Source organism: Lepidochelys kempii, chromosome 11 (assembly GCF_965140265.1).
Source record: "Lepidochelys kempii isolate rLepKem1 chromosome 11, rLepKem1.hap2, whole genome shotgun sequence".
NCBI lineage: Eukaryota > Metazoa > Chordata > Testudines > Cheloniidae > Lepidochelys > Lepidochelys kempii.
This window is the reverse complement of record NC_133266.1, coordinates 16,778,424-16,790,977: the sequence shown is the minus strand read 5'-3', so window position 1 is coordinate 16,790,977 and position 12,554 is coordinate 16,778,424. Positions and strand designations below refer to the sequence as shown.

Sequence of the window (12,554 nt, the reverse complement as noted above, 5' to 3'; positions counted from 1 at the left end):
AATCTCACTTCGGGAAGGAATGCCCTGGCCTGTGTTGAGTCCAGTACTGCCCCTACGAATTCTATCCTCTGAACCAGGGTCAGCTTTGATTCCCCTCATTCAGTAGCAGGCCCAATTCATCGTAAGATGCTCTTATGAAGGGGACTTCTCTACTTGAGCCCTGCGTCAGCCCTTAATCAGCCAGTTGTTACAGTACGGGAACACTGTACCTGTCGCCTGCGCAGGAATGCAGCCACGACTGCCATGCACTTTGTGAATACTCGAGGTGCAGCTGACAGGCCAAATGGAAGGACTGAACTGGTAGTGGGTGTTGTTCACCACAAACCTGAGGTATTTTCTGTGGGACAGAGTTATCGCTATGTGAAAGTAAGCATCCTTCAAGTTGAGGGCGGCATACCAGTCTCCTGGATCCAGTGAAGGGATGATGGAGGCTAAAGAGATCATGTGGAATTTGAGTTTCTTCACGAACTTGTTGAGTTCTTGCAGATCTAGGATGTGCCTGAGCCCTCCTTTGGCTTTCAGTATTAGGAAATACCAGGAATAGAAGCCCTTGCCCTTCTGCTCCTGAGGAACCTCTACCACTGCCCCTAGTAAAAGGAGCAAGTGCACCTCCTGTATAAGGAGTTGCTCATGAGAAGGGTCCCTGAAGAGGGATGGGGAAGGGAGGTGGAAGGGTGGGAATGCACAGAATTGGATGGGAGTATCCCCTCTCTAATGTGCGGAGCACCCGGAGGTCTGAAGTGATACGGGACCATGCACAGTAGAAAGGGGATAGTTGGGACGAAAAGGTAAGGCGGGGCAGATCCAGTTCTTGATCTGGTATGACATCCTCGTGCGCGCCTTCAAAAGGCCTGTTTCTGGCCCGCAGAAGGCTTGGTTTGGGCAGAGCCCTGGCCTGAGGACAGGTACGGCCACTTCCTGCTGCTTCTATTCCTCCTCCAGGAACCACCCTGTCAGTTTTGCTGGTAAATCCGCGGAGGAGGTTGCAGCCTGAAATGCCTGCATTGTGTGGTGGGGGTGTGTATACCCAGGGACTTGAGGGTAGCCCTCGAGTCTTTTAAACTGTGCAGTCTTCTGTCTGTCTTTTCAGAAAACAATGCCTGACCTTCAAAAGGTAGGTTTTGGATGGTCTGCTGGACTTCGTGAGGTAGTCCAGAGATCTGGAGCCAAGAGGACCTCCTCATGGCCACCTCCATAGCCATGGTACGGGGGCTGCATCCAAGCCATCAAGAGCCACCTGCAAGGAAGCCCTAGAAATGAGTTTGCCTTCCTCCACCAAGGCATTCAATTCAGAACAGGAGTCTGGTGGTAGCAGCTCAGCAAACTTGTCCATCGCTCCACAGGTGTTAAAGGATTATCTACTAATGAAGGCCTGTTGGTTTGCAATTTGGAGCTGCAAACCAGAGATGGAGTATACTTTCCTCCCAAATAAGTCAACCTTTCTGGCCTCCCGGTTTTCAGGAGAGGGTCCCTGGAACCCTTGGTGCTCCGTTTGGTCCACCACAGCATCCACCATAGCATCCACCACCAGGGAGTCGGGTGGAGGGTGAGCGTACAAGTACTGGTACCCCTTTGAGGGGATGAAATAGCTTCTTTCATTCCTACTTGCAGTGGGGGGCAAGGCGGCCAGGGTCTACCACAAAGTTTTTGTGCTGTCACTTATAGTTTTAATAAGTGGTAGCACGATACACGAGGGACCAGAGGGGGCGAGGACATCCACCATGGGATCCTCATCCTATACCACTTCCTCTGCCTGGATCCCCAGGTTCTGGGCCACCCTGCGCAACAGCTGTTGCAGGACCCTACTATCCTCCAAGGCCAGGGCTTTTGACATGCCCACAACAGGGTCATCTGGGGAGGACGAGGACGAAAACACTGGCCCATGGCCCTCATCACTGCCCTCGGTGCCAAGAGGGTGGCAGTCCTCGTGTGAATGGTGCTGAGGCTGCCAGCGCCGAGCTCAAAGCGGCAGGCAGGAGTCGTTGCTGGAGATGGACCCGGTGCCAGTTGCCGTCGCGATCAATGTCGATTTGGATCTCTATGCCTGGTCCTGACCCTTAGCCTGATGGTTAGCCCAGGGAGCCCAAAAGAGTTACTGAGTTGGTGGTTGCCACTGAGGTGGCCATGGTGCCGGAGGAGGCTGGCGGTGTTGCCTAGATCTAGACCTCCTGCTGCTGGACTCCGAGGTCTCCAGAAAAGAAGACCACAGAGGAACAGTATTGGATGGTGCCGAAGAGCGGTGCCAAGCCTCTGGAGACTGATGCAATTTCCCCCCGTGGGCGGCCGGCACCGGGGAGTGGCGTGCTGGAGATGGTGAGCAGCATGACATCATTGCTGGCTTGCCTCTAGATGGAACAGGCGGTCTGGCTATTACCAGTGCCTTGAGTCGACAAGCCCCTGGGACTCTGGGAGCTGCCAGACCCAAAGTAGGCTGGGTGTGCTAAGGTCTCCCTGCCGCTGTCTCCTTAGGCTTAGGACGGGGAGAGCGTCCTCTCTCCTGCCTCTTTTTCTTCTGGGTCACCAGGAATACATATCGGCACCTACCAGAAGTCTTACGTGCGGCGCTGTGTTGGTGCCGGGAGTCCTTAATTTCCTTTCTAGGAGCCGACTTGTGCACCATCGGTGTGCTGCACACAGAAGAGGCGGAGCTTGCCATGGGCTCCGCTGACCCAGGGTCGGATTGCGGGCTGAAGGCTGCCTCTATGAGGAAAATGTCCGAGTCTCTGTTCGCGATCCTTCAGGGTCCTTGGCCAAAACGCTTTACAAATGCGGCACTTGTCCTTTTGGTGACTCTCACCAAGGCACTTCAAACGAGAAGTGTGCAGGCCACTTTTTGGCATCAACTTTCCGCAGACTTCACATGGTTCGAACCCCAGAGTCCAAGGCATGCCCCAGGCGTGGGGGGAGAAAAGAAGCGGGGGGACCTCCACAAAGAAAACAGCCTAGTAACGCCACTACTAGTATTAACTTAAGACAAAAACTATTAACTATATACAAAATACAATGGGACACGAGCTTGCAGAAGCAAGAGTGAGGGAAGTTCCAGCTAGCCATCATTGGCGGTAAGGAGGAACTGAGGGGGTGGCGGGTTGGCAGGGTGCTATATTGTGTGCCATGAAGGCGCAATTCCAGGGCGTGCCCAGGCCAACCCTCCCGATTCTGCTAGGGGAAAAATCTTCCCTCTGTTGTGCATGTGGTACGCACACACCTAATTGGAATTGACATGAAAAAGTACTCAAAGAAGAACCTCTGATCCTATTTCTTCTGCTCATGCTGTAGAGGACCATGGTCTTAAACCCAGAAGTCTCAGGTTCAATTCCTACTGTTACTGACCCAATTCCTACTGCTACTCACCCATAATACACATTATCCCAGATTTCCTTTGTTTACTGACTTGCTAATTCGTAATTCATCTCCTAGTGATTAATGCAAGCTAATAAGATACCAGTGCAATCATTTTTCAAAAATCTAATTTAGTTAAACTTTTAAACTATGGAAGTATGTAATTTACTGGATATGATTCTTGCATTGCCAGGATATTGCAAGAGTCTGGAATTTAAATAATAGTTTTTATGTAAACTCATAATCCAAGATGATTAATGCTCACCTTTTTTTTTGGTAAGTGTATTGTTTCAGCAGAAATCAGCACAAGAAAACTACAATTTCAGGATAAACAGGATCCTCAAAATCTCGTCATCTTTCCTCTAATAGTTTTATAATTGGCGAACAATATACAAAATTAATAACTACCGAGTTTATTCTTCTTAGCTCTAAATAATATGTACACTTGTTTCTTTCTATAATCTCGAGCCATTTTCTCTTTACAATTATCAGGCTAACTGCTCTTAAACCATAATTTATGATGTATCAGATGACTTCCTCCAACTCAGACTGCCTTTACAGATCACTGTAAAACAAAAACACAGCCTAATCATTTTGACACCTCAGCAGCTCACAGTCTTTAAGTAATGTATCAGAGGACAACTTATATGAAGTAAACAGTACATACCACAGCCAGAGGAATTCTGACAGAACTGTTCCAATAAGGCCATTAATGACAATGCACATCAATACCAATTTATTGGGAAATTCAAAGGCCTCGAATCCAGTATAATGAAGTAGGAAGAAACCTGGCCAAAGCAGCAGCAGATTAAAGAGGCCTACAAAACCTGAACATAAAAATCAAATTAATGTTGGTTTCCTTTCAGTTTCATCATAATTTTTTATTTACCTCCTTCTCCCCTTACTTGGCTTCCCCTAAAGTCTAAATGTCTGGCAAAAGCTGCAGAAAAACTATCTTAATAGGCTGTTCCTATTCCTGGGGAAAGGAATACAGGAATCTTTAACTGAAAATGGCAAGCAATACTTTAAATATTTACAATATGTGACACTTCTAGGCTTTTAGTAGTTCCCCAAGTTCAGAATGCGTATTTGGCTTTCCACAAGTAAAGCAATCTTCCATTTTAAAGATTCCAACAAGAAAGAATTTACACTAGCAATAGGGATGATCTAGAGCATAGGGAATCCAGGGTGTCACAACCACCATCATCTTTAATGACTAGATGGTCCTAGAACTATTGGGAGGGACTCCTGAAGCTTTTTTCAATTCCAACATAATAATTCCAGGTTAAGCACTACTACTGTGGGTTTCAAACCATGGTGCATGAACCACTGAATGAACTTGGTCAATCAACAACTTGCTCGTGGGTCTGGAAAAAGTAGATGACCACATGGTGCTGGCTTTACTTGTTTCCAACTGTTAAAATTACTTTGCACTTGTCTTTATTGAATTTCATACAAATTCTCCAATTTGTGAGGTAGTTTTGAATTCTAAGCCTGGCCTCAAAAGTGCCTGCAAACCCTCCCAGTTTGGTATCATCCAAAAATTTTATAAACACACTTTCCACTCCCTTATCCAAGTAATTAATGCAAATATTGAACAGTAGCAGACCCAGGACTGTAGCAGAGTAGCAGACTCTGGGACCCCGCTAAATGTACTCACCTTATAGTAATTTCATCTAAACTGCTTTTCCCTTGTTTGCTTATGAGAAAGTCATGTGGGATTATTTCAAAAGCCTTACTAAAATTTCAGATATATCGCATCTACTGCTTCCCCCTATCCACTGTGCCAGTAACACTATGAAAAAAGGAAATTAGCTTGGCTTGGGATGATTTGTTCTTGATATATTCAAGTTGACTATACCTTTTAACCCTTTTATCCTCTAGGGCAGGAGTAGCCTATATTTAGTGAAGGTCCAAATTTCTTGGTGAACGTATAGTCACAGTCCAGACCCCAGAGAAAAATAATAATAATAAAAAAAATAATAAGTAAAATGATTTCAGGGTCCGTTCAAAAGCATCTGATGGTCTGGATTTGGCCCACGATCTGCCTATTGACTAGCCCTGTTTTAGGTGCTTACAAACTGATTGTTTAATAATTTGTTCTATCATCTTTCCAAGTATCAAAGTTAGACTGACTGGTCTGTATTTCCCATGACCTCTCTATTCCCCCTTTTAAAAGGCAGGTATTATATTTGGCCTTCTGAAGTCCTCTAGGACCTCAACTGTCCTTCATGAGTTCTTGAAGATAATTACTAACAATTCTGCGATTGCTTCATTTAGTTCCTTAAGTACCCTACCATAAATTTCATCAGGCCCTGCCAACTTAGCTAAATATTCTTTAACCTGTTCTTTCCCTATTTTGGCTTGCGTTCCTTCCCCCTTGTTGTTAATATTGATTATATTGAGTATCTGGTCACAATTAACCATTTTAATGAAGACTAAGCAAAAGAGGCATAAAACATTTCAGCCTTGTTGATGGCATTAGTTAGCTCTCCTTCCCCTCAAAGTAGCGAACCTACACTCTCCTTCATCTTTCTCTTGCTCCTAACGTACTGAAAGAACCTCCTCTTATTGCCACATGTCCTTTGCTAGATGTAACTCATTTTGTGCCTTCCCTTTTCTAATTTTGTCCCATATGCTTATAACATTCTTTTGTCCATTTCCTTTGTAATTCATCCATGTTTCCACTTTTTGTAGATATTTTTGCAGATTACTGATTTTGCAGATAGTTTCTTAAAGCCTAATTAGCACAAAGACTGGAAGACTCACTGCAAATTACTGATTTCTGTGAATTAGCAAGCAACTGAACATAATTGTACTATGGTCATTTATTTCATCATTTAGTTTTATTTATATTTCATGATATACTAGTACATTTGAAATTTTATTAATATGAAAACTCCCAGAAGCACTTTGCTATTAAGTCTGCTCAGAGGCAGGGACAGAACACTACATTTTTGAAGGTTAGTAAGGCTCTATGGCACAATATATGGCTTCTGGTTTACAATTTGGACTTCAGAAATTATGGCATTGCAAAGTGGAGACACCATATTGAACTGCTCACTACAAAACCTGCACTACAACAAAAATTTCAGCATACCCATCCAGTTTTTATTCAATATAAAAATACATCACAGGAATCATCAACAGAGGGTCACTGTGTCACTGATGGCCTTACGGAGATGTGTCAAGCACCTGAGACTCCCACTGACTACAGTGAGAGCTGCTGCTCAATACTCCTCAGGATCAGGACCTAAGAATGGACTAGTACTGAGAATACTCAAAGATTAAGGCCCTAAACCTGCAGACACATATATGCTTAACTTTACATGCATGTTTAAGTGTTTACAAGATTGGGGCCTGAAGAGCAAGGAATTTAGTCATTCTGTAAATGAAAGTTTTGTTTTCAATATAGTCATTGCTATATTACAATATTGCTGTTCTTACCAAAGAACATTGGTATATCAAGCTTATCTTCTCTGTCTACTTTTCTTTTTATCATAACTATATAGACAGCATACAGCACTGCTCCTACAAGAGACCACAGGGAACCTGTAAAAGATGAAAAATATTGTTTTAAGACAAATGGGTTAGGCATAGTGTTATCAATCTGACTATCATACTTAATTCCCTCTACTGGGCAATTTTCTAATTGTAATAGTTTACTATAGAATCCATTATTATATAAAATGAATTAAACTTATGAAGATGTGACCCTCTACATGCATATATTGAAAGGGTATTTAATAAAAAGCATTCCTCAAAACAAGCCACTTTCAGCAGTTAATCTTACAGAGTCTAATACATGACAGATTTATACAACATTTCCTTCTCCCACCCTGTAGTTTTGAGCAGTTAAAAAAAAAAACCCAACATGTTACATTTATCTTGGTATTTCAATTTACAGAATAAAATTTTAAAAATATTTAATATACCTATTGTACCTCTTCCTGGAGATTTCTCAGACCCAGAGAGATTAACAAGAACTACACCGCCAATGCTAGGAAAAAACATCATCAACTATTAGGCATACCACAGATTTATTTTTTTAAATTAAATCTCGCGCACACGCACACCAACAAATAAAGACACCAGTTTTTAGATATCTGTAATTAGACTGAACCCACCTTTCGGTGAATCTGTGCTTTAAGGCCTACTCCACAGCTCAATTAAATCAATGTGATTCTTTGCACTGACTTCACTGAACTATGGATCAGGCCTTTGTGAGAACAAAGCTGACATGAGATATTAAGTTTCATTAAACATCTAATGCTTTCCATCTGCATTAAACCAAAATCTAAAATTAACTAGCAATAAGAAAAGTGTTAGTATTTATTATCTAATAATTTTATAACCAAATCCTATACTTATATCTTAAATTAGGTTAAAATGACCACTAAAATATAATTGCTTAAAGATGCCCTGCCCATTACAGTTGAGATTCACTTTGACTAATAAAACAAAAGAATCTGAAGCATATCATCATTGTTGTATACACACTATATACTTTCCCAAAACTCCACTGACATAGTGGAGAAGGGGGGGAGGGGTGAGTTCAGAGCAGATCTATAAAAGCTGACAGCTGAGAGTTTTGAATGATAGCAGAACAAAACTGTGAAACTAACCAGATTACACATATATCATAGCATCTTTTTTCCTAACCCATCTAAATATTTAGAAGTTACTTAAGTATCATGCACACAACTTTCAGACACAAACATTAAAAAGTCAAAATTAGCTGAACCTCAAATTAGCTCCCTAATGCTGCACACCAAAGTCATCTGACCCAAAAATGGGTTCAAGTGAAAATATATAGTAAAACAAGTCATTCCACAGCAGAGTAGTAACACCACAAGGCTCCAGCAGTGTTTTAACCTTAATCCTCGGTTACTTAGTCTTCAGCAACTAGCATATAGGGAATTCTATTAACGAAAGGTTTATATTTAGAGTAGTGGTTCTCAACTCTGGTCCACCGCTTGTTCAGGGAAAGCCCCTGGCGGGCCGGGCCGGTTTGTTTACTTGCCACGTCCTCTGGTTCAGCCGATCGCGGCTCCCACTGGCTGCGGTTCGCCGCTCCAGGCCAATGGGGCCTGCGGGAAGGGTGGCCAGCACATCCCTCAGCCCACACCGCTTTCTGCAGCCCCCACTGGCCTGGAGAGGCGAACTGCGGCCAGTGGGAGCCGCAATCAGCCGAACCTGCAGAAATGGCAGGTAAACAAACCGGCCCGGCCCGCCAGGGGCTTTCCCTGAACAAGCGGTGGACCAGAGTTGAGAACCACTGATTTAGAGGGAGGAGACTCCTGGTCAGAGCAGTTGTCAAAAAAAGTGAAATTTTAAGCAGGCACTCTTCTACATTTTATTTTCTTTAAAAAACTTGCCAAGATCTGCTACTCTTGAAATAACATTCTTCACCAAATAAATTGAACTAACAGTTTAAAAAAATACCAGCTTGTTTAGGGATAGGGTCAGAGAAGGGGTGCTGGAGATTAAGAGTTCATAGGCCTACCTTAAAACAACAGCTAACAGTTTGGAAAGGGTAAACCGGTCTCCACTGTTGCTTGGAAACACGGCAGCTAAGATTAAGGTAAAAAGTCCTGTAAGAGAAAATAAAAAGGTGTAATATCTTTTCAAGCTGTATTACTCCCCTGTTCAATAAACTGTACTACCACTATACCACTACCTCGATTTAACTTAAATGTTGGCTGCTCACTTCAGCTTAGTTTCCATACTGTTAATCTGAATTTTTGCAACCGAATTGGTATGTCAGTTTGTTTCTAATTTTCTTGTATTGCTGAAATGTTGACAGTGTCTAAATTGAAATTCAAAATCTATGCCCCCGACAAGTAAAAATACATTTAACAAAAATGAAGATTGCAACTTAAACATGCAAAGGAAATAAACTCTGTTAAGTCTTTTTATTTATATATATATATATATATATTAAAAAAAAATATCAGCCCATGCCAAAACCAGTGTATATTGGAACTACACTTTTTAAATAGCAGTAACTAAAGCAGTGCGCTATTTTTGGGTTGCGATAAATGTAAGCATCAACTTTGAAAGACTAAGTCTAATTACATGTTAAAGCAAAACTGGGGAGCAATTAGTGTCTGCCATGCTCTGATAAAATTAGACAGTCTCACTGAACATGTTAAAAAAAAACCTATTTAGAGAACTTGATGTCCATAGTAGGGACAGATTATGGTTTTTGGGTCAACAGAAATATGAGATACAAAAAAAGCGCTCATATAGTTTTAAATTAAGACACTTCAATGGCGGAACTAACCATTTCCTAAAAACACTGTAGCTTGGTACTTCTTCTCACCCCTCCAAACAGTGGAACTGATTGGTTCTAATTATGAAATCCCCTGCAAATTTTCCAGTGTAAAAGAAACCTTTGTTTTTATGTTGCAAACTTGAAAGGGTGCTAGATTTTTTTTTTGTTTGCAGTTCAAAAGCGGATATTTTTTTCTTAAAAGGAGATCTGCAAGTGTAAAATTCACAAAACTAAAATTAGATTTATGTCCTTAATGCTTCCAGTGACCAGTATCAGGGTATACAGCAGAGCCTTCATTGAAATTACTTTCACTCCCACCCTTCTTTGGGTTATTGTAGTCCAGACCTCTCATATTATCACCAGCTCTTTGCAGCACAGCAGCTGTGTCATTTGGTTCAGATCACATCCACAATACTCACTACATATAGTCTATGGGGGCATACTGCTTTCCCCTTCCCCATTTAAAAAAAAAAATACATTGTAAATTTTATTATTGTTCTCATACCAATTAAAACTTAAGGTTGTATAGAAACTGCAATCATGATCAGCTTAAAGACAAAAAACCCAAGGAAATTTTGCTGGTTTCAGATTCAGCACATGCTGGAGGTTCTGTTCAATGCATTATTTCAAATTTAGATTTCACAAGAGCTGCTGAAGAAAAAAGTAATAAATCTAAAATTTTAAAAATACCCCTCTCATAGTCAGGGGCATTCAGTACATCGATTTCAGGTATGGCTGAGCATCCTAGAAAAGTAGCTCACTTTTAAAACAAAAAATTTCTTCTGTATGTGAAGGATTTTTTTTTTTTTTAAACAACAGTAAATTGCAGCCACCTAAAAGGTCAGCTTTCCTTGCAACTACTAAAGTCCAAAAAGTATCCTAACTATAAAAATGTAATGTAGTTGCAGAGCTATATACAGACAAAAGAATGCAAGTTGCAAAGTGATAAGACATGGGTAGTAAAATAATTTCCAACAATATAGGGAATGTGTCTAAGCTATCATGTTTGGTTTTTAAACTTTACGCTTCTCAAAGATACACATAATAGTCAATTTAATGAACTAGTGCTAGCACAACAAAAAGAGCTTTAATTTATAAACAGCTATTTCACTAGCTCTTACAATGCACATTTCATATCTTACCAGAGGTTGAAGATAGGATATTAACTATGGCAACTTGTGCATTTAAGAGTGCTTCTTGATAAGAGAAGTTTGCCAAAAACCACTGCAGAACAAGGAAAGTAGTTTAATGAATAAATGGATAATCACAAAATGTATTAAAACAGTCTGTTTTGCCTGTGCATTAATTCCTACAATTTTTAGATTTTTTTTATATTTACCAGAGATATCACTTGAACCAGTATACAAAAAAATCAATCAGGACAAGGCTTTCACACAAGTCCTTTTGCCTTATAAATAACAATATCATTTTCTAATTGTTATTAAGAAGAGACAGAGGCATAAAGTAGCAGAGGTGAAACAGGCAACATGAACAGTTTCAGAGGTGTCTACAATAAAGTAATTACTGCAGACTTTAAAAAAATGCACACTAGAGATAATCAGTGAAATGGCAACTGCAAGTCAGCAACAACCAAAAAGCTAACAACTTAGTCTGAAGTCATCATTTTGAAACGGTTTTCAAAAACTAAGAGAAACTACTTATTTCCATAAATCTCAAAAGGTTAAATTAATCATCATCTCACTTAAACGGATTCATATACTGGAGTCTTAAAACATCTTAAGTACATAAACAAACAAGCATCTCCAAAATAGAGATAATACAATGCATAGACCAATTATCTCACAGGTATTTTGTGAGGATTAAATGTTTGTAAAATCCTTTGTAAAACAGTAAATATTAGATCATGTCTTGGGCAAGACCTCATTAATAATGTTATCCTAAAGATGTTCTTAGTGAAGCTACCATTCTCCCAAAAATTATTTCAAAAAGATTTTACTTTTTGAATGATGCCCAAGAAGAAAAATACAGAAGTAGATACGGCCAAGGTACCTTTTAGAAGCAACTGCAAAAGCAAGAGCAGTATCATTTAATTTGTTTGTAAACAAAAAGGAAAGAATAATCTTATTCCAGACAGTTTTTAAGTACATGTGCAAAAATAGAAAATAAATCTAAAAAAGATTGTTACTTTATAATCTCCTTCATATACATGAAATATACAATTAGTTTTCCTTTAAATTCTGTGGACATCTTCTCAATATATGCATCCATCTCAAGAAATTCCAGTTGTCAGATCACTTTCCTCTGGTCAGTGCACCAGTTAAAGCCACCTCCTGAGCTGCTATACCCATGAAGTATCTCCTGCTGGCCTAAGAGCTATGTGTGGCTTGCTCTTAACCAGATTAATTTAAATTTAAATAAAACGTCTCTAGCAGTACAGTGGGGCCACTGTTGGAAGGGCCACCACTGCTTTGTTACCCTCCTCTTCAGTGCTGGCTCTTAGGAAACATGCCACTCTCACCTCTGTGTTTCCATGACATTGAGAACTGCTGCAGAAGTATGTGAAGATGACCAGTCTGCTGATGAGGATAAAGACATCTTGCGGCCCTATCTATTCTCATTGGGGAGAGTTGAGGATATCCTCTGTCACAAGCCAAACATCTTCACATCACTGCATGGCTGTGTATAATGCCACAGGATGAGACAGACAAGGTGGTGGCAGCTTTCAAGAGGTTCCACAAAAAGAGAGCAGAGCAACAGCTGCATTTATAAGTCCTTTCTCCTTCTCCACCCTGAAACTGAAAGGCAGTTCTACATGCTATATCCACAAAGTTGTGGGTACAGTCAGGGCTCAGCCCCACTCCTCTATACAAGGAAGAAACAACAGCTGTTGTTTAAGTAACCCCGGATTTCTGCCCGGGAAAGACTAGTGAGTGACTTACCACATCCATTCTGAAGAGTGGAGTAAGACATAATT

The 12,554-nt window shown here is 40.9% G+C and overlaps 1 protein-coding gene across 8 annotated transcripts in view; it reads right to left on the bottom strand.

Annotated features, from left to right (window-relative positions):
* The window catches only part of SLC35F5 (solute carrier family 35 member F5), a 52,840-nt gene that overhangs the window by 15,221 nt on the left and 25,065 nt on the right, over window positions 1–12,554 (bottom strand). For 7 of the 8 annotated variants that reach the window (XR_012154211.1, XM_073305267.1, XM_073305266.1 and 4 more), the window contains 5 exons: window positions 10,762–10,843; window positions 8,849–8,936; window positions 7,278–7,342; window positions 6,790–6,894; window positions 4,010–4,169 (listed from right to left, as the gene is read on the bottom strand). Coding sequence is in view for 7 of the 8 variants with exons in the window: in XM_073305267.1 (XP_073161368.1) it covers window positions 4,010–4,169; window positions 6,790–6,894; window positions 7,278–7,342; window positions 8,849–8,936; window positions 10,762–10,843 (500 nt within the window). In the remaining variant the exon portion in view is untranslated. The remainder of the gene's footprint in view (window positions 1–4,009; window positions 4,170–6,789; window positions 6,895–7,277; window positions 7,343–8,848; window positions 8,937–10,761; window positions 10,844–12,554) is intronic. The other variant, XM_073305269.1, reaches the window with a different exon arrangement.